This window comes from Aythya fuligula, chromosome 2, assembly GCF_009819795.1.
Source record: "Aythya fuligula isolate bAytFul2 chromosome 2, bAytFul2.pri, whole genome shotgun sequence".
Lineage (NCBI taxonomy): Eukaryota > Metazoa > Chordata > Aves > Anseriformes > Anatidae > Aythya > Aythya fuligula.
Window position 1 is genome coordinate 46,294,607 of NC_045560.1, and position 27,676 is coordinate 46,322,282.

The 27,676-nt window shown below is 43.8% G+C and overlaps 1 protein-coding gene across 2 annotated transcripts in view; it reads right to left on the minus strand.

Annotated features, from left to right (window-relative positions):
* LARS2 (leucyl-tRNA synthetase 2, mitochondrial) overlaps window positions 1-27,676 on the minus strand; it is a 108,293-nt gene that overhangs the window by 60,082 nt on the left and 20,535 nt on the right. For both annotated transcript variants that reach the window (XM_032182153.1, XM_032182152.1), the window contains exons 5-6: window positions 11,057-11,117; window positions 3,924-4,013 (exon numbers count right to left, since the gene is read on the minus strand). In XM_032182153.1, the coding sequence (XP_032038044.1) occupies window positions 3,924-4,013; window positions 11,057-11,117 (151 nt within the window). The remainder of the gene's footprint in view (window positions 1-3,923; window positions 4,014-11,056; window positions 11,118-27,676) is intronic.

Here is a 27,676-nt window from a genome sequence, read left to right on the forward strand (position 1 = left end):
AAAAGCTGTTGGCAGCATTTGTCATGACTGATGGGTAAGTGTTCCAATTTGCAATGCTGCAAACTACATAGTCTGATGCCTAAAAGTTGTCCAGCAATAATCCAATAGTGTTGAGAGTAAGACTGAAGGGGATGGATGATTGAGGATGTACAACCTGAGAAGACAGTCTCATAAAAGTGTTATATTAAAGTGAAAGACTTGTCATTTTCTGCATATATCTTGTCAACTGCGTGAATTACTTTTGGAATCATCTTTCCTACCAGTTATCAATACAAACACATTAAAGAAAATTTAAAGTACAATAAATGTTGGCATTTAACTCTACAAACACTGTATTTTTGAGGGCTAACTGAAATACCAGACACACATGGCGGGGAGGGAGAAAAGCACAACCTACCCCTACACAGTATTGAAAAATTTAGTTGACCATTTATCAGAAGGGATGTAAGACCACAAAAGATTCCTAAAAGCAGTACAACAGTCATTCCAGAAGTGGCATCCAAGATAGACACTAACTTGAAAAAATGAACAGAAACAAGCAATGAAGAAGAGCAATGCATCTCATTTATTTGAGTGTTATTTAGTATTTGAGCTAAATCAAAGTTAAATCAGCTTGAATAACAAACATCAGCTCCAGCTCCACAGCACTAAAATACATTAAATGTTATTGAAAAATTTGAAATACATTCTTTGGGTATTGGGAGAACTTACTATCTCATTTTAAGAATAATCACTGTCCTCATATTACTCACTTTTCATCTATCATTGATAACCTTCTGAAATGTCCATTTCCAAACAACTGATATTGCTTAATTTTAAGTATGCTATGAATTCTTGGAAACAGTAAATATCACAGTCATTTTACAAACCTTGTAGTGAGGACAGAAAAAAAGACAGATGCACGGATCTCCTTCCTTTGAAATACTGTTGTTTTTGTTATCAGTGTATGTTATTTGTGTGTGTGCATGCACAGTCTGATTACCTACACAAAATTTATTATGATGAAATGGATCGAAGTCATTCCCTGATTAAAAACAAAATTATTTTCAAATGAAGCTTTTGTGAATTCAGTACATCATTGGCATTTGAATTTTATACAGTTTGGCTACCTACCATCTGTTTCCTACCAATAACACCACACTGATTTCTATAACAGCCTTCTGAACACTCATTAGAAAATAAAAAGTGATCAGTATATTCCACTATTACAGACCTGATTTCTGTACAGAACACACACCTTTTTCAGTAATGATGCAAGACATTATGAAGTTGGCTTTAAAGTAATGATCTTTTCATTTATAAAGTTTTGAAAAAAACAATCACACTATGACAAAGTTAAAGTAACATCTAAAGAACTATAAATCATGTAATATCAAGAAGTAATAAAATGTCAGTTTCATGAGGCATTATTAACATATGCTTGCATTAAATTGGCTATGAATCAAATTTGAGAAAAAATACTGTTTCTATTTTGATGATATTGGGGCAAATTTATGATGAAAATTTTGGAAAGTAATTGAACTGATTTATACAAGTGTAATTATTTAGCATAACATTCTTATGATTCATAGCAGGAAAATTTATCTAGACAGATGATGCAAAGAATAAAGCAAATACACATGTAAGGAATACATTGATGAAAGGTCTTGTCTGTGAATTTTTAGAGTTGTATTTTGTTCCTTCCGTCTCTTCCAGCCTTCTAACTAATATCCAGAACCCGGATATTAAGCTAAATCCTTAGATCCTACTTGTACTTTACAGAGGCAACTTCTTGAAAATGACAGCCTCTGAAACTATAGCCTCAGAAAGCAACTAAATTTCACCTATACAGAGAGCACGGTGTAAACGTGTACATCCTACAGGAGTTATTTAGATCTGCTCCCTACACCAATGATGGCCATATGCTTTTAAGGGAGGATGAATCTCATCTAACCTCAGACGTCTGTAGCATAAATATCTATCTCCAGGTTTGGTTTCCACAGTCTGCAGATATCTAATCAAAATAATCATTAGAGTCTAGACAGCAATTCATCTCAAATGAAATGAGACATCCACATCTGGCCAGATCAATAATCTCTAGAGTCTATTGACAGATCTCGATTGCAGGAAGAACAGAGAGAATTTTCCAATGGTGAATTAAGACACGCCGTCTGCCGAAGCTGCAGCATCCAGACAGACATGGTTAACTCCCACTAAGTCCCACTCCCAGACATACTGAACCTGTGTCTCCCCACCAGGGTGATTTCTCATCAAAAACACATACTCCCGGAACAGCGTTAACTACACTAATGGTCTATATGAATCATTTTTATCTCCACAGTAAGGCTATGAATTATCTCCTTGTACCCAAAATGAAATTGTAATAGAGGAGACTTCAAGCAGTGTAAAAGTACCACTTAATGTACATTGCAGGTATGCGGAAAACATGGGATAAACGTATGCTTTAAGTATATGTGACAGCTTGAAGAGACCCAGGGTTATGGGGTATATCACTGCCATCTGTTTCCTGTCAAAAAGCAACTGGTTTACATTCACTAGAGATTACATTCCCTACAGGTTTACAGATGCTGATTTCAGTTCTCAAACTGATTGCTGACTTTTAAGAGATACCACATCCAATCACTGGTACCCAAACTCCTACAAGATTCCACAAAAATGAGGAGTCTGCATGCAGAATTTGTTTTCTATACCTACTAAAGAAGCTGCAAGCCTTGTGCTTTTCAAACTCACCTCAAATTATTCAAAGAAAAAAAGCTACAGATAAAAATAAGTTTGCTGTGGAAAAGTTAGCGGTTAAATATTTGATCACAAAAAAGGAAAATAATTACAGAACAACAACAACAACAAAACAAAACAAAGAAACAAAGAAAAAAAAAACAACACACAGAACCAAAAAGAGCATGTTAGGAAATATTCAGTCTTTTTGCTGGCTGTCACTTAGGATCTCTGAATATATCTTGCCTATGGAAACAGGAAAAGTAGCTCAATAGCACCCTGCCTTTCCAAATGCTACCTTTCACCATCAACCTCTTTTCTCTGGGTTCAGAGAATAATTAGGTTACATCCATAATTACATCCTATGGGGTTTTCTGGTTTTCTACAGAATACAATTGAAACTTCAAAGCACATTTAGGAAATCTTTGTTTCCCTTTTCAGTTAGGAACATTTACTGAATTGCAGCTTTGTTTAGGTGCAGCTGTTCAGGTACTTAGGAACTGAGTTGCCATGGGTATGTAGAGAGTTTTTTTGGAATGCTAATTTAACACCTTTGCTTCACCTCCTGCTTAAGAAGTTAACCAAACCCTTCCCTTTTCATATAGCCTCATATGTTTTTTACAAAATACTATAAAGTCAAGAGTTTCTTAATATACTGCTAACTGAAAAAGAGCTGTGATAGTCTTACAGCATCTAAGATTTCCGTAATATTTTACAGATCACAAACAGGGTGCAGGAACTGGATAGTTAGGCACATAATCTCCACTTATCCTATCCAATTCTATCAGTTCTGAGACAGCATCACAGTAATATAATACAGTCAAATAATCTTGCTGCTGAAGAGACTCTTCATGATCACATTATCTTTTACATCTTCACAAGAGGGAAGTTAAGTCCTAGAAAATTCTACGCCAAAGCCATGAAATAAACTAATAGTAGCTAGGTTCTGATCCTGCACTTCAGTGTAAGTCACCGACAACAAACATTTCTAGTTTGCCATGCTGTAATACCCATCCATATCAGTTATATATAAAATTCAGTTATATATAGAATTAATTATATTTTGCAGTAATTTAAAACCAAGCAGAGCATCATTAATATCTAGGCACTGAATGAATGTAAATGGTTATCCAGAAATGGGCTACCTATGCCATAAGTGACTTGAGTTAGTGAAGTGCAAGGTATTATAGATCAAAGCTTGTACCTACCTCTTTTTGATACACTATCCCAGCTTCAAAAAGCTTAAGAAAGAGATACTGTGTCCATTTGTAGTACTCTGGTAGACAAGTGGTTATTTCCTGTAGAAATTAAATAAAATAAAAATACCTGAAGCTATTCTTAGTATCTTCTTACAGCATTTTAACATATGCAATTAACTCAGAAGTGTGTAATATATGCCACAGAGGAAAACAAAAGACAGCTAGCAAGTGTGGGACACACGGGGGGGAGTAGGGGGTAGGACTCTGAACTTCAAGGTGAAAGAGTGGCGAGGGTATCTCACAAGGAGGGGCAAATAAATGACCAAATAAATGCCCGTTTTAAAAGGCAAGCCAGCTCAAGGTAGGAAAGTGCTCCAGGCTGAAGTTAGGACGAAAGGGCCAGAAAGTAAAGAAAGAAGTCACAAGTGTGGGAGATTGTTAAGAGGGAAATAAAGACAGATAAAAATAAAAGACAAAGAAAAAAGAGGAATGGGAGTTGAGGCAACAGCATGTGAAAGTATCATAGATGGCTTTTTTTTTAAAACTTGACAACATTTAAAAAGTTTTTAGTGAACTCTAAAAACTAAAAAAAAAAAACCACCGTAACTTATCAGCTGCTTATAAAGTTTCATGTTTTAAAATATTTATTCTCAAACAAACAAACTACATTTCAAACAAAAGTGGCTGTATACAGATGACTAAAGTACGATGTGATTCCTGACTCTCAATTTTCTCCACACAACCGCTGTGTTTTACAGGCGCAATGGATACACATACGCTTTCGCCCACCTACTTGAAAGTTTGGCCAAAGTGAAAACAACTGTTTAATTCAGTACTTAAGTTCTAATTACCTCATAAATATGTAACAATAAACAAATCACATTTTCCCTGTCAACAGCTTTCCTTTTTAACTTGTACTTGTTTAACGAAGAAATATTTCTACAAACTGACTCACTTGTGCTTACTGAAGTCGAAGCTGACTCCCACACTGAACCTGAAACCACCAAGCATACATCTTGCTTTCCAAGTTACAGGGTTGTCAGTAAGCCTTTGATAACTATTCATAAACTGAATACATTTATCAAGTACCTCAAATAGCTCCAAATTTTGCAATGTCTTTCACCCTGGCTCTCCTGTCATCTAAGCTTCCCACTGCAGCTCCTGCAGCACACATCACTTGAGCCGCAGAGGATGTTGCTGATGTCACCTGAAGCACCCTACTATAAAAATTTTACGCTTTTTCTACAGCTTTATATTCCAGAGCTGAAACATTGCTTTGAACAATTAATGTGACCTTTGAATAGCTATGCCTCAAAAGTGAGTACAAGAAGCTTTCAAGACCAGAGACATTTAATGGCAAGTTTGCAGCACAGCATGTGAAGACTTAGCCATGAAAAGCAGTTGCTTGATTAAAGCCTGTTCTCTGTACTGAGAAAAAGAAAAAAAAAAAAAAAAAAAAGAAAAAGAAAAAGAAATACACTAAGAAATCTGCTTTCTTATATATATATACACACACAAACACACATATACATGCATAAACATGCATATATATATATTGCCTCCACAACAGTGACATCAGTTCTGCCAGCGTGATGCCACTACAGGCACTGGAGTTGCATCAGTGTAGTATCAGAGACACAAAAGCACAGAGACTGTCCCTTTTAGTACAGCATAAGGTTATGTCAGCAACAGATAAACAGAGAACTAAAGTGAGAAGTCAAATAAAAACAAGGAAATGGAGTGAGATTTGCCCTTTTGGTCCTGACTGGCAGATGTATGTTAACCGAAACAAAAAGAGAGGGCATTTCTCCATCTAAACAGGCACGCTCAGGCTGTGGTACTAAGTCCTGGGAACACAACCTCATGTAGACACTCTCATGTGTTGTAAATCGATGTGCTTTTTAGAAAGAGATGCAGCAGAAATAGATCACCGAAGAAAATCTGCAGTCTGGTCACTGAACTACAAAAAGATCTTTCAAGCTCATCATTTATTTAACTTTATAACCATGAAGGTCTGATGGAATGTACGATGGTTAAGAAAGAGCAATCACATCACTACCAAGCAAAATGAGCAAGAATTTATGTGACTGCTGATGACGACAAGCTAGCAACCTGTTGACAATCTACAAACGTGTTTTTTTCTCCCCCCCTGTAGTTATCACATTAAGACGTACAGTGAAAAATATTTTTCCACGTATTCCAGTTACTGATTGTGATTAAACAAATTATGCCTGGTAAAAAGCTTCCAGTTGGTTGCCATCACATTTAAATTAAGGTGACTGTTAAAGTTTCTATTTATGCTTCATGAGCATGACAAACATTTGCAATGCATTAACAGAGCTGACTTAATTCAGAAATGCATAAAAAGGGTTTCATAAAAAAGGGTTTGCAAAATAGCATGACAGGATCCTTTCAGCCTTCTAAAAACTTAACTTTCTGCTTCTCATTTGTGATCTGAGCACTACCATAGCAGCACACGTATACAGTCCCATACCAGAAAGCAGTTCAGTGAATATATATATAAACAGGATATTAGCACGTCCTCAAAATATGTACTAAAACACAGAACCCTTCTTACAAATATGAAATATGTTACAAGCTGGTACCAGGCACATACAAAAGCTTTTTTTTTTTTTTTTTTTCCCAATTAAACTCTCATTTACAGATTAAATACCTGTCTTACAATATAATTTAGACTTGATAGTAGTGAAACTTGGCAAGCAACTGGTTTGTGTTAAGGCTAAAAGAGCAATCACGAAAAACCTGATACAAACCTTTGCCTGTCAAAAAAATGGGAAAACCAACAGCAAAGAATCCTGGATAAACAAAAATAGTTCTGGAGAGGAGATTTTGGTCATTAGTAAAACTTTTCAAATGCCTTATTTTATAATTTATTATTTGTTCTAAATGTGCTAAGTTCTTAAAACTTAGCTAAAACTGTTTTGTTTTGTTTTGTTTTCTAAAGAAAAGGGCTGCACCTTCAAGCAACTTCCACTGCTATTATTTTTTTTTTAATATAAGTAATATTTACAGGTGGTATAAAAGTGTTTATTTGCTGTAAAATCCACCAGGTGCCATGAGTAACACCTAACTAGACAGAAGTAATTTCCTAGTTTATTACTAATCATTTTCTTTCTAGCTGTCTTATGCTATAGTGAAGGCAGCCATGTTATACTTCATACTTATTAAAAAGACAGTAAGGAGGAAAATTCTGAACAGATTTTTTCAAGATCTTTCTTGGAAGATTAAACAGACTTTAAAGTATTATTCATCTATTTTGGTATTAAAGGGCATATATCACCTAACATGGAAGCATAATTACTTGATTTTTGGAGGTTTAGAGCTAGGCTGAACTGAATTTCCAAATTCATTTGAATATTTGTATTTTGAAGGGCTTTAGTTTCATGCATTGTTAGCTAAAAACTTCAAGCTGTGCTTACATTTTAGAGCACAAATATCTTTCCTGCCAAAAAGTAGTCTTGTATCAATGGTTTCCTTTTTTATTCAATTACCAGTAGGGTGACTGATTATCAGTGACAGGTGCATAAGAAGAAAATTTAATATATAATGCTCTACCTGTTATACAGTTTTATGCATGCCCAGGCAGTGCACAAGAATGACAACTTCAAAACAAAACAGAAAAATGTCTGAACAAAGAGCATCTACCAAAGATTTCATCTTTTTAATGTTCAGTGCAGAAAGGGAACATTAATCTTATTCCAAAATGTCATTTGGAGTGCATGAATTGAAAAGACTGAAAATTGTTGGTGGTACGAGCTACCTTTTAGAAGGAAGTTAGTTCGGTAATACAGTGGTAAACTGGTGAATTAGTGGGAAGATGCATTCAGTCTGATGGCACTCCTGAGCAAAAGGAAGGGGAAGTTTTGCATCCCTTCTTGCTGACAATGAGAATCTTCTAAAATTATACATGATAATTCTCCTAAAAAAGAAGTTTAGATGAAGTGACAGGCAGTTTGCTGTGCTGCCTGGGATGCTATTCTGGAGAAACCTGAACACCAGGGAATCCCAAATTACTGCTAATTTAAAAACAAACAAAAATATTTTTTTTATTGTACAGGTGTTTTTAATGTGTCTCAAAGACTTTTTTTCCATCCTCAGACTGAACCTTTTTAACCCTACATCTGCAGTTTCAGCATAGAAATCCTCTCTCTCTTATTTAGCATTTTTTTAAAATATCTCCTCAGAATCACAATGTTTTCAAACATTTACTATTTGACACACTGAAAATATCTGCATGTTTCAGGAAAAAAAAAAAGATCATTATTAGTATTCAAGCCTACTCGAAACAAAGTACTTACAGAGCTTTTTTATGCATTTAATTACATTTTCAGTTTGCTTACATTTTCTGTTTAGCAGAATAATTTTCAAGTGTCTTTGTAACCTGGCTTTCTGAAATAATCTCATTAGCTTTTAATAATGCCGTGTTTGTTGTGCTTTACTGGTTAAGTAATTTCACCTACTGCTACGGCATACAAATCAAAATGAAAACGTATTTTTAAGACAGAGAACAATGAAAAATGGATTCATAAAAAGAAACTTCTATTAGCCAGGTGCACTGGGACTTGTTCATAATAATTTTACCAAACAATAAAATTAAAACTAGTCTTCACATTCCTGAACAGGACCTCCGTGAACACCAACACAACTTCATAAGCAGTCAGCTTCCTCAGTACAGCTCCATGCACTAAGTATTCAAAAAATGCACTTTTCATTATCCTCCCCCCTTTTTTTTTCCTCTATTAATGTTCACAAAATGGCAAAACTTACTTAGGTTTTCTTCACATTTTCTAGGGTGGACATAGAGGATTCTTTGGCAGTTAATATAAAAGGCTAGCACCTTGCAAAGGCAATTCACCCCGCACTACAACAGAGACCTAAAGGTAGGCGAATGGGTTCCCTCCAGCACGTATTTGCTAGGTACAATGCTCTACCATGCTGAAACAACACCAATGTGATTAAATTAAAAACAGACTCCTGTTTTCTACAACTCTCTGTTAATTAGACTAACCCATACAAAAGGTGTTTTCCTATCATTTTTCATAGGAGTCACTAACACTAGTTGGTTTGTTTGCAACGTCACCGTATTTTGTAAGCCACTGATCTAGTGCCATACAAGTGTAGAATAATGATAAAAAAAAAATCCTTACCTCAAAGAGTTTGCTTTTAAGATAAGCACCTGCACAGCACAGGGCACTGCTGTGCAAAGATGCTTGAGTTAGCCCAGAAGCAATACAGCTGAGACAGTAAGATGCTCTGCTTAGCCCAATTAGCCTTGCAGAGAAGCAGGCTTTAGCAGCCTGGCAGATGCACTGCTGTAACTTAGCCGTTCAGTTTCCAAAGGTACTTCTTTCATCTAGCTCAAATATCTGTGTATTTAATGTAATAACGTTTTACAGATATATTTCAGGTAACATACATTTTTTGCATTGATTAAACATATCTCTATTTTTAATGGTTACTGTTTGGGTCTGTTTACTCTTCACTACTGCAGTTAATAAGGTAAGCTTTCTAGGTAAAATAGAACTTAAGTAATAAGTTAAGGATTGAAAACTCCAAAATTCATTGTGTTTCAAGGAACTCATTTCATCTGTTTTAAAAACTCACCTTTCAAAAGCATAGACTGTGTGCCTCTGGAGCTTTCTAAAATTATTTTAATTATACAACTGTTCAAATGAACTTAGTCATACAGTATTAAAGCCCTTTCCAAATATATTTAGAGACTTCTGAAAATTCTTTAACTAAAATACAGTTTACTAGAAAAGTGAAGGTAAGCCTTAAAGAACAGGCACAAGGATGACCAATTTCTTTTCCCTGCATATTTATACCTTCTGTCATGCTTTTCAGTACTGCCAGTTCTCCGTCTCTCTTCTTCAGAATATACAGGTTAACCAAAAGTCCATATTCACAGATAAATTTTGTCAGTTTTCTTAGGAGGCACTCTAGAACATTCAATTCTTGTGTGTTCCATAGTACTGACTGCACATACAATTTCCCTGTTTTGTGCTACTGCTGTACTACACATACAGAAAACCTGTGAAATACAAACATTTTAAATATAAGAAAATAGTTGTCAAGAATGTGTGCAGTGAATCTTCCACAGTGAACTTTTTATTTTCATAGCAACTTTTCAGCTATCAAGAAAACTAAAATCTAAAGAAGTGTGTTACTGAAAATCTTGCCACATATAAGAAATGACATAGTATATTTTTTAGATGCAAGGCACACAAATATGCAACTTCACCTTCAAGATTAACAAAAACAGATGGCAGACCTCAGACTGAAAATTAATCCTTTTCCTTTTCAGACCTACAATACTGCTATAAAAATCCAAGATTAGCATCTCCATCAGTCTATTCAGAATCATATTAAAGTGATAAGTAACGATTATTACCAAGAATATGAAGTTAGTGACTGAGGTTGATTTACCAGTTAATGCAATAACTCCACAACTGTTTCAGAAATTAATTTCTTTCATTTTTATCTTGAAGATGAGATTAGGTTATGTCTGACTGTGTTGGTAAGGTTTTTAAGGTGAACATCTGATTCTCAAGCATTAGTATGTCAAACTAAATTTCTCATTTCCAAAGTGGTCAGAAGAATAACTATGAAAATGCAGACTTGTCCTTCAAATTTAGAGTAACATAACTAAACCAACATCTGTAGTTTTAAATCCTTGACTATATTATAAAAATATATACACTGAAAAAAAGCACTCCTCAATATATATATATATACCTTAACAGAAAAGTATGCTTATGCTGTTTCATAAATACCTGTTTAGACTATCACCTAAATTCTAACATAGAAAATTGCTACTTTGAAAGCACTGAAAAAACAGAGAAAAATCCAAGTGCAAAACTGAAATTACTTTAAAGAAAATAAAAAGATTCTCACAAACTTTGAGATTATCAGTAAATCAGAAGTGAAAGAAGTTCAGTAAGAAGCTTCAGAGAAGCTCTATTTACCACTTTTTAAAAGTGTAATTTTACAGTTTAACAACCTAAACTGGTGACTTTGAAAGACGTCTATGATGTCAGGTATAAAATGGGAAAATTCTGTGTTTTTCAACATTCCATCAGACAATAAAACAAGACAGCATCCTTTAAAAAAGAAAATCTTACCCTTTCCCATGTAAAAGACAGACCTAGTGCATCAAACTGTTTCCTCATGTGTTGAATATTACTGGAAAAAAAAAAAAAAGAATATTCAATTAAAAATCTGTATCATGCAACTGCATTTAATATCAGGCGCCTATACAACTCTGACAAATCAACAGCATTAGTTAACCTCTAAACACTATTATATCACTCAGAGTCAAACACGATGAACTGTAAGAATACTCAAATAGTAATTTTAAAAATCCCTAGTGTATTCTGTTTCAATTTCAATGGCTGTGTATACAGGTAGACTGCACATGTTTGGATGCAGCTTTCAGATGTACCCAGTGACTCCTCTCTGTACAACATGCATTCTTTCTGGTATTTCTAAGAGTGCAGATCTCCAGTTAAAGCAGGAAAGGCTTGCCAGCATAATACCAGTACAGGTTAACAAGGAAATCCTCTTACAGAACCACAGCTTCCACTAGGAGAAACCACGCCTTCAGTACTACTGCTTACATTAAATTCCCATTCAAAATGGTACCACTTAAATAAGATAAAAATTCTATGGTATTTTCACAACGCTTTTGCCACTGCGTTGATTTTTGCTAACAAAGGGTTCTGTATGTTTCATTTAAGCAGCTCCACCTTTGTTGTTTTACCTAACTTTGAGAATACAGGGAGTAATAGTCAATTGGAGCTCATTTTCAAATCACCTCTTCAGAACTTTATGATGATCTGAAACTTGATCATTCAGTCTTGAACCACGTAAGCTGAAATGCTTATGGTGTGCCCGTTTTTATAAGGGTGGCTGGCTCTGCTGCATGGATGACTAAAAGATGTCACTCGATCGCAGCTCCACATACGCTTCAGTCATCCCTGCTTCACAAACATTCAAGACAGGGACAGTGGAGAAAACTGCAGACAGTAATTACTTCAGTGGTCAGAATTTAATCTGCCAGTACAATGAATCAACTAACTTCCTTTGCATCATCAAAAAAAAAAAGTTGGATATATAAATAATTTTCTTGTTTGGATGTTATTATAATCAGTCTGAATGATGATGTGCTTACTTGTCTCTGTTTGTTGTTATAATATTGTTTTTTAACTCTTGTAACTAGACAATCACTCTTTTCAGTACTAAGGGAATTTTAAAGGCAAAACGTTCTTCTGGTACAAAATATCTACATGTAACTACAAACTGAACTTCTCTAAATGTAAGGAACAATACACAGCCATTTACAAGAAAACAGAAACATTTAACAGTACGAAAAGTAGCAGAAGAACATCGGCGCAGGCTGTGCTCTGCCACTGACTTTTTGACAAGACCCTGACAAACAGCCTGGATGAGGCAGGCTGAGCTGATACGGCACTTTACCATTGCACAGTCAATCTGCCCCCTATGCTCACTACTTTTCTGTTCAGCCAATTCAACTCACTCAGCTGGCAGAATGGCTTTCTTCTGAGTTAGCACACTGAGCACGTTCAACACAACGTCATGAGTGTCAAAGCTAGAACAATAGGTGAGGAGGGACGACATTGCAGTGAGAAGTGGAAAACACTGACCCGTCTGTAGTCAGCAAGTACATACAGCAGCTTATTTGACTCAAAACCACAAACTTTACTTGTTTATATCTCATTTGTCATGTAAATATGGATCATGGTAATGGATCATGGTACTTTGGTGAAGGTTCCGTCAAGACAATAGTTAAAAATGAGGCATTTGTATATAACAGATATGTAGATTTTACACCTTGGCTGCAGAATATTTATTGAAGGAAGACAAATCATCAGTTTACTGCCCATACTCTTTAAACAGAAAATAATCTCCTGTAATAAAAGCAGCATATTTATCCAAAGAAAGAAAATGCTAGGACATTTTTTCAGTGAGAATGCAGGCAATGTTATCACACCCTGAAGTTTTTAAATTCCTCTTAACTGCCCTCACATAGGTAATAACTGATGGCCCACAAGATGTTGTGCAGCCTTGGCTCTCACAAAATAAAACGTGTTTGGAGAGTTTTATTGTTTTTTGTTTGTTTGTTTGTTTGTTTGTTTTCTTTAATGGTAACTAGATCTCATGAATCTACTCAACCAAAATCAAGTAAGAAGGAAATGAAAAAAAACAACAAACAAAACAACAATCCAACCATAAATAACACAGACTATGCATGCAGTGCATTCTCGCTAAGTGAAGTAAGTTACTATCATATTGTAGCAGGAAAAGTACCAAGTGATCGTAACATGGGACCAGAAACATGCAAGAACTCATAAGAAATAGATTTGGCACAAAAGGAAATTGGTAACAATCAGTCCTAGTTATAGCTGGGATAATTTTCTTCCCAGTAGCTAGTATGGAGCTGGGGTCTGGTTTTCGGATGACGGTGATGCTGACAACACACCGACCTTTTAGTTGTCGCAGCGCCAAAGCCGTTCCAGCTGCCCACACCGCCCTGCCAGCCAGGAGGCTGCGGGTGCACCAGGAGCTGGGAGGGGATGCAGCCAGGACAGCTGGCCCAAACTGGCCAGAGCCATGTCCCATACCCTATGGGGTCATGCTGAAGACTGGGACTGAGCAGGTTGGTCAGAGTGTGGCTGCCACCGCGCGGGGTCTGTCTGGGCATCATCACTCAGTGGGCAGCGAGCAATTGCATTGTGCGTCACCGTGCATTCATCCTGGAGGAGAGAAGGCTCGGCGGGATCGTAGCAGTGTCTAGACATCCCCAAAGGGAGGATGCAAAGAAGACGGAGCCAGGCTCTTGTCAGCAGTGCCCAGCGGCCGTACAGCTCTAGGTGGCCCTGCTTCAGCAGGGGGTTGGAGCAGATGACCTCCAGAGGTCCCTTCCATCCCCAGCCCTTCTGGGAGCTTCCTTCTGGGTAAAAAACAGGGCCCTTTTATACCACTGACACCGAAGATGGCATAGGACACCACCACGTAACCAATGAGGCGCTGCTCATTTCTATCTTCCACCTGAGACAGCCAAGAGGTTGCGGTGCTCCTGATGTTCTCTAAACAATCCTAGGTTTCTCATGCCTATTCCCACTGTCCCTGGCCAATTTCCACCTTCCCAGGTGGAAAGTTGTTCCTCAGTTTCTTGTTGCGTCCTCATCAATGGTGGAACGCAAAAAGCGGTGTCACTTTCCAAGACTCCTTCTGGAGAATTAGGAAGTAGGTATTCTTTATGAACAACACTGGGTATGTGGGGGATAATTCCACCCAACACGTACAGCTAAGCAAGACAAGGAGTACTTATTTATGGGACGGGGATATCCATATTTATGCAGTTCACAAGAAAAGGCAGGATTTATGCTAATGGTTTTTTCAGAACTAATTATCATATTGTCCCTCCTGCTGTTGCAGGTCAGGTAACCTCTGGTGGTTGCACTTCGGGGCTTTCTGATGAAGGCTCATCGTCTTCTTCATCCTGTACTTCTGTCTGTTCTGTTTTGCACACGCTCAGTCATTGTTTAACTTCTTCAGCACTCTTGGTCTTTTAGAAACTCAGCTAACTTCTTTAAATTCTGTTTTGGGCACCGTGTTCCTTCTTCAGCCTGGATTTTGTGGGTAGAGCTGAATCTTCTTATCACGTGAGGCCGACACAACAACCGAGCAAATTGAACTTTTGGGCTGCTCCTGTCCCCGACACCTTCCCATTCCCATGTTGACTTCCCATCCCCCAAATGACTTCTCACCCCACATCTCACTCACGGACCCGCCACCCACAGCCATTCCCCATCAGGAGCAGACATCCCCAAACCAATTCATGGCGGGGACAGCAGGGGAGGGCTGTGTCCAGCCCCCTTCCCCCCCCCCAACCCCCCTCTTGCTGAGCGATGCGGGAAGAAGTGCAGGCAGAGGCTGTGCAGGGTGGAAGAGTGGTAATTTATTCTTCCTGGGGGAATCGTGGCTGCCACCCCCAGCCCGTCCCCAGGTGAGGCCCGGCCGCCTGCTCAGGCGGGGGGCCCGGCCTGCCGGCCCGCGTGGTCCCCGTGTCCCGGCTCCTCCTGCCGCACCCTGTGCAGCCAGGATGTGTCCCCGACGTCGGCGTCCTGCGGGGAGCGTGGCAGTCTGCGCCCAACCTGCCCCGCGTGCCAGGAGAAGCTTCTCTCAAGTCTGCGCTCCGTGGAGGGGCTGCGCGCCCTGCGCCGGGGCGAGACGCTGCGGGAGCGGTAGATGGAGGGGCTCCTCTGCCCCTGCCCCCGCTGCTGCTGCTGCCGCCGCCCCAGCCGCGCGTTCCGCTGGAACCTTCCGCGGGGTCTTCGGGCCAGGCGCACGACTGCTGCGATGGGCCCGCGGCACATCGGGCAGGTGTTTCTTGCCTCCGCCCAGACGTGGATGCACTCCAGGCAAAAGGAGTGCCTGCAGGGGTCCACGCGAGCTGCGCTGGACAGCGGGCCCAGGCAGATGGGGCACATCTCGTCCCCGGGGGCCTCCTCGGGCTGCTCCTGCCGCCGGCTCATGGTTCCTGCAGCTTCCGCGACGTGGAACTGGTCGTCCTGTGGGGGAGGCTGCCCTGGTGCTGGGCGCTCAGCAGCTGCCCGGGGTCTTCAGCACCTCGATGTCTCGCGGGTCGCCGGCAGGAACTTGACACCTCACGTGCCAGCAGTGTTGCCACCAGGAGGACTACTGCAGAGAGAAGCAGGAAGAAAATGTTGTATCAGCAAGCAGACATTCGCTTTCTAGGTTCAACCAAGTTGTCTAGAGTACTGTAGCAGTAACTGTTCTGTGTATGGATTGCTAACATGGCTGTTAGAGCAGCAAATATGCCTATGATCGGTTATACTTGGCAAGACTACGCTGAGGACAGACGAGGCACATGGATGTCTGTAGATTGGAGAACATTACCGAAGGCCCTTGATGATGGCTTGCGTACAACAAGATTGGCTTCGCGAATGCCTCTAGCACCAGCTCCGCCTGTCTCTCTCTTTCCAGCTGTGAAGACTCAAGCTCTCGCCTACCACCAGCCGGACTGGCCGCAGGCACCCCGCGCAGGGCATTTATAGGCAGCCCCCTTCTGTGAGGCCATAGGTGACATCAGCAGGGTCTGGGGTGTCCTCACAGAAGGGGGCTGCCTATAAAAGCCCTGCGCGGGGCGCCTGTGGCCAGTCCGGCTGGTGGTAGGCGAGTGCTCGAGTCTCCACGGCTGGAAAGAGAGAGAGACGGGCGGAGCTAGTGCTATAGGCATACGCGAAGCCATTGTTGTTGCACGCGAGCCATCAAGGGCCTTCGGTAATGCTCTCACACCTATAGACATCCATGTACCTCATCTGGCCTAAGCCTAGTCTGTGTTTGCAATCCATGCACAGGCTGCTGACAGCTACAGCACTCTAGACAACTTGGCAGAACCTAGAAAGCGAATGTCTGCTTGCTGATACAACATTTTCTTCCTGCTTCTCTCTGCAGTAGTCCTCCTGGTGGCAACGCTGGTGACACGTGAGGTGTCAAGTTCCTGCCGGCGACCCGCGAGACATCGAGGTGCTGAAGACCCCGGGCAGCTGCTGAGCGCCCAGCACCAGGGCAGCCTCCCCCACAGGACGACCGGTTCCACGTCGCGGAAGCTGCAGGAACCATGAGCCGGCGGCAGGAGCAGCCCGAGGAGGCCCCCGGGGACGAGATGTGCCCCATCTGCCTGGGCCCGCTGTCCAGCGCAGCTCGTGTGGACCCCTGCAGGCACTCCTTTTGCCTGGAGTGCATCCACGTCTGGGCGGAGGCAAGAAACACCTGCCCGATGTGCCGCGGGCCCATCGTAGCAGTGGTGCGCCTGGCCCGAAGACCCCGCGGAAGGTTCCAGCGGAACGCGCGGCTGGGGCGGCGGCAGCAGCAGCAGCGGGGGCAGGGGCAGAGGAGCCCCTCCATCTACCGCTCCCGCAGCGTCTCGCCCCGGCGCAGGGCGCGCAGCCCCTCCACGGAGCGCAGACTTGAAAGAAGCTTCTCGTGGCACGCGGGGCAGGTCGGGCGCAGACTGCCACGCTCCCCGCAGGACGCCGACGTCGGGGACACATCCTGGCTGCACAGGGTGCGGCAGGAGGAGCCGGGACACGGGGACCACGCGGGCCGGCAGGCCGGGCCCCCCGCCTGAGCAGGCGGCTGGGCCTCACCTGGGGACGGGCTGGGGGTGGCAGCCACGATTCCCCCAGGAAGAATAAATTACCACTCTTCCACCCTGCACAGCCTCTGCCTGCACTTCTTCCTGCATCGGTTTTACTGGGGGTTTAGGGGGGGGCTGAACACAGCCCTCTCCTGCTGCCCGCAATACAAATTGGTTTGGGGATGTCTGCTCCTGATGGGGAATGGCTGTGGGTGGTGGGTCTGTGAGTGAGACTTGGGGGTGAGAAGTCATTTGGGGGATGGGAAGTCAACATGGGAGTGGGAAGGTGTTGGGAACGGGAGCAGACACATGGTGACGTAGCCCGAGTGGAAAAAAGGCTGACAGCAAAAGTCTCCTAAAAGCCTGGCAGCAGAGAATGCCTGCCAGCTGCGGAACCGGGCCTGGCAACCTGCAGCATCCCTGGAAGGCGCTGCTGGCCTCCTGCAAGTGCAGCCTAAGAACCAGAGGCTGTCTCCAGGTGCCACCACCAAGGGCAAAAGCAGGGAACTACAAGAGCAATGGGCTGTCTGATTGTACTGGGTCTGGCTGGAATGTTAACTTTCCCGGCAGCAGCCCATTCAGTGCCGTACTCTGTACTTGTAGCTGGAACAGCAGTGTTATCACACCAGTGTTGTGTCTACTGCTGAGCAGCAGTGGCACAGCATTGGGCCTTTCTCTAACCCTCCTAGGGGGTGGGCAAAAAAGTGAGGAGAGAAACATCACTAGGGCAGCTGACCTAAACCAATCAAAGGGATATTCCATACCATGTGGTGTCACACTCAGCAATAAAAGGTGGAAACAGGAAGAAGAGGGGGGGGGGTGGGCTCTCGTTGAGAAGACGTCGGTCCTCCTCTCGAACACCGGCTGCGTGCGTTGAGGCCTTGCTTCAAGGACGTGGTCAATCATCGCTCATTTGTGGGAAGTAGAGAGTAATTTCTTTCCTCTGCACTTCCATATAGCTTTCATTTATTTTGTTTGTTTGTTTTCCTCCCTTTTTCCCCTTTCCCTTTTATTTTCCCCTTAGTTAAATTGTTTAGTTCATGGTAGTCTTTATTTAATTATTATAATTATTTCCCTTTAATTAAATTATCCTTATCTCAACCCGTGAGTTGTTCTTTGCTTTACTTCTCCCCCTCCTTATCTAAAGGAGGGGGAGTGAGAGAGCGGTTGTGGGGTTTAGCTGCCCAGCACGGTAAAACCACCACACTGAGAAGGAGGAACGGCTCTGGGAAGGGTGCCATTCCCAGAGACTAGGAAGCATCGGTGTCTATCGCTCGTCTCAGGTGAAACACAGAAATTAGCAGCAGCTTTTGGCTGCTCTAAGGAGGTGGTGTCCTCTGCTCTCTTCTGTCTCTCTTAATAGAAAAAGGACTCCTTGTCGACCCTAAATGGAGCGCCTCTCCCCCTCAGAACTTCCTGTGCTGCACAAATTGTTCTTGCCTACATGACATCCTAAATCCAGTGAACCTGTGCTGGGGATTCCCGGCTGACTCTGAACTCTGATGGGAGCCTCACGTCTTTGCAGTGACGCTTTGTTCTTGACTCCTTGGTGCCCACCTTCGGGCCCACTCCTGGGTTTGGTCTCTTCCAAGATGGCTTTTCTTTATTAGCCTGACACCTCTCTCCATGCTTGCCTGGAATCACAGAATATTGCCCAGTGGTGGTTTGTGGCCATGTGTGATAACGAGAACTTTTCAGCAAAGAAAGCCTCCGTGTATCGCAGCACCCTACCAACTCCCACTTGCCGTCTCTCCACACCCGCAGGCAGGGGGCATCCCTGAAGGGCTCAACCCTTTGGAAGGCCACGGCATGAACTTTGTTGTTGTCAGAAGCGGGATTCTGTAAAATGTGCACTCCGGGATGCTTTTGAGGAGATGGTAGAAGAACACTGGGAGGTGCACGAGGCTGTCCTGGTTTCAGCTTGTTGTCTTCCCAGTAGCTGCTACGGAGCTGGGTTCTGGATTTCAGAAGAGAGTGATGCTGACAACACACCGACCTTTTAGTTGTCGCAGCGCCAAAGCCGTTCCAGCTGCCCACACCGCCCTGCCAGCCAGGAGGCTGCGGGTGCACCAGGAGCTGGGAGGGGACGCAGCCAGGACAGCTGGCCCAAACTGGCCAGAGCCATGTCCCATACCCTATGGGGTCGTGCTGAAGACTGGGACTGAGCAGGTTGGTCAGAGTGTGGCTGCCACCGCGCGGGGTCTGTCTGGGCATCATCACTCAGTGGGCAGCGAGCAATTGCATTGTGCGTCACCGTGCATTCATCCTGGAGGAGAGAAGGCTCGGCGGGATCGTAGCAGTGTCTAGACATCCCCAAAGGGAGGATGCAAAGAAGACGGAGCCAGGCTCTTGTCAGCAGTGCCCAGCGGCCGTACAGCTCTAGGTGGCCCTGCTTCAGCAGGGGGTTGGAGCAGATGACCTCCAGAGGTCCCTTCCATCCCCAGCCCTTCTGGGAGCTTCCTTCTGGGTAAAAAACAGGGCCCTTTTATACCACTTGTAATAGACAATAAATGTTTGTTCATTGCCTTTTGTATTATAAAAACAAGGAGTTCCGTTTGAGGAGCGGGAGTTGCAAAAGCTCCCTGCTGAAGTAAGGAGCTGTATCATACTTGGCTAGACACTATGAAAATTCTTTTGCTTAATGTAACAAAAAAGAGAACCCCCTCCCCTTCTCTCCTTCTGCATCTCAGTTGCCTCTTGTCTTCAAAGACCCTGCTGCAAAGCTCGTGGAACCATCTCCTGATAAGTTGCTCAACTAGTGTATCAACATCCTGCCTTCCTGTCTCACGCTGGGCCAACATGACCAAATAAAAAAAGAAGTTGAACCACAACGCCGAGGAAGACTACGGCCTTCATCTTCACGACCACCAGAGGGACAGAGACGACCCCCTAGCAACAGTGCGCACAGTCGCAGAATATACCAGGATGTGCTGCGTAATCCCGGAATTACCAAGATATAAAAAGGGAGCCTGGCGGGGGTGAGGTGCGCGCCGCTGGCGGAGCCGAGACTCCCCGGCCGCCCAGCGCTGTTTTGCTTGCTGTTGCTTACTCAATAAATTCCTTTCTATTATTAATGCAATGCTCTCTGAAAAATTAATTAAGGGGGCAACTTATAACAAATTTGGTGCCATGACTCAGATGAAGGCAATCTGATTGAAAGACCTTCGGAGGGGGTGCCCCGCTGATTTCATTGGCCTTTGCTAGGACTACTTTCATTCAAATCCTTCACCAACGAACCCTAAATTCGGCAGCAAGCAAATAAAGCCGGCAACCCCTAGTAATCTTTGTGCACGAAGACCGAACGAAGACTCAGGAGTGAGTAAGTATAGGCCAGTGATCCGTTCGGTTGGGGTTGGGTATCCTGGAGCGTGTCGCTGTGAGACGTCCAGCAGGACGAAGCGATTGTGGACCCCTCGGTAGTACGGTTCCCACATCCCATGAGGGACTGGGCCACGAAAAGGGGGAAGCGATTTGTGTGTGTGTGTGTGTGAAGGTGTTCCGGAAGATGGGACAGAAGAAGAGTAAGCCTTCTGGTCCCATGGGTGGGGTAACGTCTGATGTTAGGTTACCCCGGGATTAATGATTAAAAACTGGGAGGATTCCCCTTTTAGGCGGGGAAGGAATAAAGTAAAAATGATATATTATTGTGTTGAAGTTTGGGGTGGTAAACAGATTCAAGGAGACCACCTTTACTGGCCCATATTTGGGTCCTTTGAAGATTGGGTTTGCCAGGCCCTAAATATTTATGTAAACTCAAAGGAACCTTTTAGTTTGGAAGAAAGTGAATATGCACATTTGTGGTTCAGCTCGGAAACTCGAGCCAATTTATACCCTCTAAAAGAAAAAGGAGGGGAGGGGAGGCGCAAGAAAAAACGAGAATTAGAGATCCCAGCCCCACAGCCTCCCTATATTCCACCACGTCCACCTGCAGCCCCTCCGACTCCCAGGCTTCCTAATCCGCAACCCCGGGGAGACTCTGATAGCGACTCTGACTCTAGCGTTCAGGGACCAGTGACTAGGAATATGTGGCCGTCCCCATTAACTCCGGGGACGTCCAAGATTTTAAGAAAGAGACAGGAGGAGGGTAAGCGAGCTTTAATGGCAACTGGCATAATGTTTGTAGCTGCTGAGGAATAATTCTAACTGGAATAATAACTGTACATTGTATATTGTATATATAAAAGCCCGGGCATTTTTGTTAAAGTGTTCTTTTATACATATGTTAATATGTAAATATAGGAACTGCCATTAAGGTGTATGTTTAAGGGAACAAAATTTGCCCAGGCATATTATCGGCTCATCAGGTTTAAATGTCCTCAGTGTAATTGTCTACAGGCAGTTAATTTACAGTGGTCTGATTTTACTTGTGTATCTGTATATTGTGGATTTTGGAGGGATTGGGATTGACTAGTAAAGAGCTTCTAGGAAAACGGTGAAATATTAACCACTGTAGATTACAATAGGAAAAGTTCAAAGCAAAGAAATCCCGAGGAAAAGCCCCCTAGGATGTATACTAACACATTGGAGGGATATAGTGGGGTGAGAGGGTACAGAGAGTAAAAGAACCCTTATCAAATATTGTAATCAATGGTGGCCACTTTATAAACTAGAGGATGGAGCGGAGTGGCCCCTAAATGGAACTACTAATTATAACACCATATTACAGTCAATGTTGTTTTTGTGGAAAGAAGGAAAACAGGATGAAATGTTGTATATTGATGTTGTTTCAGCATCTTGGAGGGAAAAGGTACGGAATTAAGCTGGCCCCTGACTGAGCCTTTGATGTCGGCATTAGAAAAGTAAAGGCTAGAGAAAGATAAAGGAAGTGTTAAAAGGTTTGTTGAAAGTGTTAAAGGTATTCAAAGTTGAATGAGCAGGGAAAGGTGATGTAGGCATTATCTAAGTAACAGTCTAGAAATTTTGGTATATTTGCATATTTGCTGTGGTGTTTGTTCAGTTTCCCAAGCATCGGGGAGGGGGAAACAGCCTGCTCCACCAGGGGCCTCTCCAGCGGCCGCAGGGGGCTTTGGCTCCAGCACCTGGAGCGCCTCCTCCCCCTCCTTCTGCACTGACTTTGGTGTCTGCGGGGGGGTTTCTTGCTCTCCCAACTGCTGTTGAGCAGCAGGTTTTTGTTTGTTTCTTTGTTTGTTTGTTTTCGTGGATGTGCTCTCACAGAGGCACGGGCTGTGTTGCTATGGCTTGGCTCTGGGCAGCAGTGGGCCCCTTTAGGGCCAGATGAAATTGTCCCTTATCTACCACGGGGAGGTTTCTGGGTTTGTTTGTTTGTTTGTTTGTTTGTTTTGTTTTTTTTTTGTTTTTTTCATGGGGGCTGCCACTGCAGTTTCCCACCCCCACACCCCTCACACCCCCCGAACCTTGCCATCAAACCCAATACACTGGAGCAGCTAAGTCATTTCTGACTTGTAAAGTATCAGGGATTAAATTAACTAATGAAACCCTAAATGTGATGGGGGTAGAAGGGACTGGGATATCAGTGCCACTTTTGGGGGATACCAAGCTGAGACTAGGGGATAAAATGATCACTGGGCAATTATTGTATGTATCCAAGGCAGAGACTAACTTGTTGGGAAGGGATTTGATGATTAAATTGGGCATTCAACTAGTAAATTGTTAGACTGGAATAACAGTGTTATTAATGGAGTGCTCTCTGGCCCTGAGAGCAAACATACATGTCTATTCATCTCTGACTGGAAAGACCCTGAAATGGGGGTGGAAGCAACAATATAGGTGGACAGTTTTACCTCAGGGGTTTACAGGGCCACCTATCTATTTGGGTAAATTCTAAAAAAGATTTTGGAGCAATTACAACCTCCCAAGGAGGTATTAATGTTACAAATATGTGGATCATTTTAAGGAAAATCGATACTCCCTGATGGGAGAGAAATGCTGAATAAAGTGATAATGAGCCAAATATTAACTGTTTTACATCAGAAGAGTCATTGGGAGGTGCAAGCAACGTGTGATGTTGTTCTAAGAAAGCATGTCTGTGTAGGAATACATACTTTAGGGAAGCACGCATGTAGAGGATGTACTACTATATGTCAAAGGGTAAATAAAAAGGTCTTCTGTAACCTATCTAGAGGGGGACGGGAGCCAGGGCTTTGACCTTTCCAAAGTATACAGGTAGACTTTCCTGAGTTACTTGTTTGTCCTAATTGACCACGTGACTGAATGGGTGTAAAGCTTTACTGCAAGGATTAAAGCAGGCCTTAGAGATTGAGTGGGATTTTCACAGCCCCTGGCACCCCTCCTCTTCTGGAAAGGTAGAGCGAATGAATGGTGAAGTTAAGAAACAACTAACAAAACTTGTGCTGGAAACTAAGGCTTCTTGGGTAAAATGCTTACCCCTTGCACTGTTAAACATATGGACGCAGCCCAGAACTGATGTAGGAATTTCTCCTTTTGAAATGCTATATGGTATGCCCTATGACTTGGAATTGCCACTTAATCACCTTCAATTCTAATTAAGACTTGGAAAGAGACTTCTTTAACACCACGATGGGGAAGGCCCCTATCTTGTTTTGCTTACCACAGAAACGGCTATTCAAACTGCAGAGAAAGGATGGATGCATGCCAGCCGTGTGAAAGGACCAATCCGGGAAGGTAAATGGGAGGCAGCTCCAGGCCCTGACGACTTGAAGCTGACACTAAGACGGACTTGATAAGTATTGTGTATTATCTGTGTATCGTGGGAAGGGGAGGAGGCCCTGTTTCGAAGGCTCCCTAGCAGGTTCCCCTGAAGAACACTGCTGCTGCCAAGAAGAACCAATACCTTGTAGTTCGCTGCAACCAAACTGACAAGCGAGGCAGAGAAGTGAAAACGGTGGGGGACTGAGGGGCCGACAATTTAGATGGGCTCCGACCACCTCCTACGATACATGGGAGTCAGTATCATCGTTTTGGTCAGCTATGGGTCTGCGCATCCCCACCAGCCTTTTAAATGGAGCTTGATCAGATGGAAGGATCAATTCATCATCTAGCAAACAACGACAGCGGGTGCTCCCAGTTTCCGCATCACATTATGTGACCTGGCGTCAGTGCAGCCATGCTTTAACCTATCAGGATTTTATTTCTGCCCAAGTTCTAACCCGGGAAAGGGGTACTGTAATTACCCGAACGTGTATTATTGTGCATACTGGGGGTGTGAAACCATTGCTACGGACTGGACACTTGGGGCTGGTCAGAATAAATTTTTACAAGTGGGATATGGGCCGCAAGGTTGTAACCGACAAGCAGATCCCCGTTACGGGTGACGAGGGCATGGTGTAGGGTATACAGGAACCTTCCACGGAAATAAAGAAATTTGCAAGGTTATATATATATATATAACAAACTCGGACGATACTAGTTGGGTACTAGGAAAAATGTGAGGTGTCAGATTTTATGAACATGGAACAGATAGGGGAGGACTCATACTAATAAAGAAGGAGGATGCTGATAGGCCCCAGGCAGTAGGACCAAATGAGGTATTGTCAGAAAATGTCCAGGGAATCCAGCCTGCGGAAAATACTACAGTGCCAACCCTCGGCAGCCCTACGAGCTCAGGTAAAGCCGAGAATGATAACATAGCTGGGAATAACATAAGGGGGGGTCATGAATGCCAGCTACCAATTATTAAACAAAACAAACCCAAATGTAACAAAACACTGTTGATTATGCTTTAGTATAAGGCCTTCATATTATGATGCTATCGGGAATCCTGGGGAGCCCTCCCGCACAAACAAGAACAGCCCTCTACATTGCAGTTGGGGAAAAGACATAAGGGTAACACTAACACAAGTCACTGGAGGCGGTAGGTGTGTGGGCACGGTTCCTAGTGGGAAGTGTCACCTACGTAATATCATGGAGAATGGAAAACAATCAGCCAAGTGGCTAATCCCAGCCAACAACGCTAGGTGGGTTTGTTCATCAGTGGGCGTAACTCCTTGTCTATCACTAAAACTCTTTAATGCGTCTCGTGATTTTTGTATACAGGTGATAATCATAGAATCATAGAATCATAGAATATCCTGAGTTGGAAGGGACCCTTAAGGATCATCAAGTCCAACTCTTGACACCGCACAGGTCTACCCAAAAGTTCAGACCATGTGCCTAAGTTCACAGTCCAATCTCTTCTTAAATTCAGACAGGCTCGGTGCAGTGACCACTTCCCTGGGGAGCCTGTTCCAGTGTGCAACCACCCTCTCTGTGAAGAACCCCCTCCTGACGTCCAGCCTAAATTTCCCCTGCCTCAGCTTAACCCTGTTCCCGCGGGTCCTGTCACTGGTGTTAATGGAGAAAAGGTCTCCTGCCTCTCGACACCCCCTTACGAGGAAGTTGTAGACTGTGATGAGGTCTCCCCTCAGCCTCCTCTTCTCCAGGCTGAACAGGCCCAGTGACCTCAGCCGTTCTTCGTACGTCTTCCCCTCCAGGCCTTTCACCGTCTTCGTAGCCCTCCTCTGGACACTTTCCAACAGTTTCATGTCCTTGTTGTACTGTGGTGCCCAGAACTGCACACAGTACTCGAGGTGAGGCCGCACCAGCGCAGAGTAGAGCGGGACAATCACCTCCCTTGACCTACTAGCGATGCCGTGCTTGATGCACCCCAGGACACGGTTGGCCCTCCTGGCTGCCAGGGCACACTGCTGGCTCATATTCAACTTGCTGTCTACCACGACCCCCAGATCCCTCTCTTCTAGGCTGCTCTCCAGCGTCTCATCGCCCAGTCTGTACGTGCAGCCAGGGTTTCCCCGTCCCAGGTGCAGGACCCGGCACTTGCTCTTATTGAACTTCATGCGGTTGGTGATCGCCCAGCTCTCCAACCTGTCCAGATCCCTCTGCAAGGCCTTTCCACCCTCATTCGAGTCCACAGCTCCTCCAAGTTTGGTGTCATCAGCAAACTTGCTCAAAATACCCTCTATTCCTACATCCAGATCGTTTATAAAAATATTGAAAAGTACCGGCCCTAAAATGGAGCCTTGAGGGACCCCACTGGTGACCGCCTGCCAGCCTGACACAGCTCCATTTACCATAACCCTTTGGGCCCTGCCCGTTAGCCAATTGCTCACCCATCGTATGATGTTTTTATTTAGCTGCATGGTGGACATTTTGTCCAGTAGGATCCTATGGGAAACCGTGTCAAAAGCCTTGCTGAAGTCCAAAAAAATCACATCAGCTGGTTTCCCTTGGTCCACCATACGGGTGATCTTATCATAAAAGGAAATCAGGTTAGTTAGGCAGGACCTATCCTTCACAAACCCATGCTGGCTGGGACCAATGACCGCTTTGTCCCCCAGGTGCGCCTCAATAAGTCCGAGAACCAACTTCTCCATGATTTTACCAGGCACTGATGTGAGACTGACAGGCCTGTAATCGCTAGGGTCTTCTTTCTGACCCTTCTTGAAAATCGGCACAACATTTGCCAGCTTCCAGTCTACCGGGACCTCTCCAAATTCCCAGGATCGTTGAAAAATAATTGAAAGAGGTTCCGCGATGACGTCCGCCAGCTCTTTCAGCACCCGGGGATGAATCCCATCCGGACCCATGGACTTGTAGGGATCCAGGTGGAGTAGCAAATCCCGCACACGTTCAGGGTCAGTTGGGAGTTTGTCATCCCCACCGTCCCGGTCCTCCAGCTCAGGGCACCCTGGGTCCTGAAGCCCATCATCGGCATTGAAGACAGAGGCAAAGAAGGCGTTAAGCGTCTCTGCTTTGCCTACGTCATTGTCTGTGAGGAGACCTTCCCTATCAAGGAGCGGCCCTACGTATTCTTTAGTTCTCCTTTTTCCATTCACATATCTAAAAAAAACCTTTTTATTTTCTCTCACAGACACAGCCAGCTTCAACTCTAGCTGTGCTTTGGCCACTCGAACTTTCTCCCTACAAACACGAACAGCATCCCTGTATTCTTTCCATGACGCCTGGCCCTCCTTCCAGTAGCGAAACACTCTCTGTTTCGGCCTAATCTCCATTAGAACATCCCTGGTCAGCCACGCCGGCCTCCTGCCCCGCCTGCCTGACTTGCGATATTTAGGAATTGCCTGATCTTGTGCTTCTAGGAGGCATCGCTTAAAGAATGACCAGCACTGGTGGACATCGAGGCCTTCAAGAGCAGTTTCCCAGGGGACCTTGCTGACTAGTTCCCTGAGCAGCCTGAAGTCCGCTTTCCCCATATCTAGGGATGAGGTTTTGGTGGCACTTTTCCTTCTGTCACCGTAAATTTTGAACTCAACCACTTCATGGTCGCTATGACCAAGGCGGCCACCAATCACCACATCTCCCACCAGACCCTCTCTGTTTTCTAGCAACAGGTCTAGGAGGGCACCTTTCCTAGTTGGCTCCGTTAGCACCTGCACCAAGAAGTTATCATCTAGGTGCTTCATGAACCTCCTGGACTTGCTCGTGTCAGCCGTGTGGCACTCCCAGTTAACGTCCGGCAAGTTGAAGTCCCCCATAAGGACAAGGGGAGTTAATCTCGAGGCCTCTCTTAGTTCTGTAAAGAATAATTTATCGGCGCTATCATCCTGGCCAGGCGGTCTGTAATAGACTCCCACAA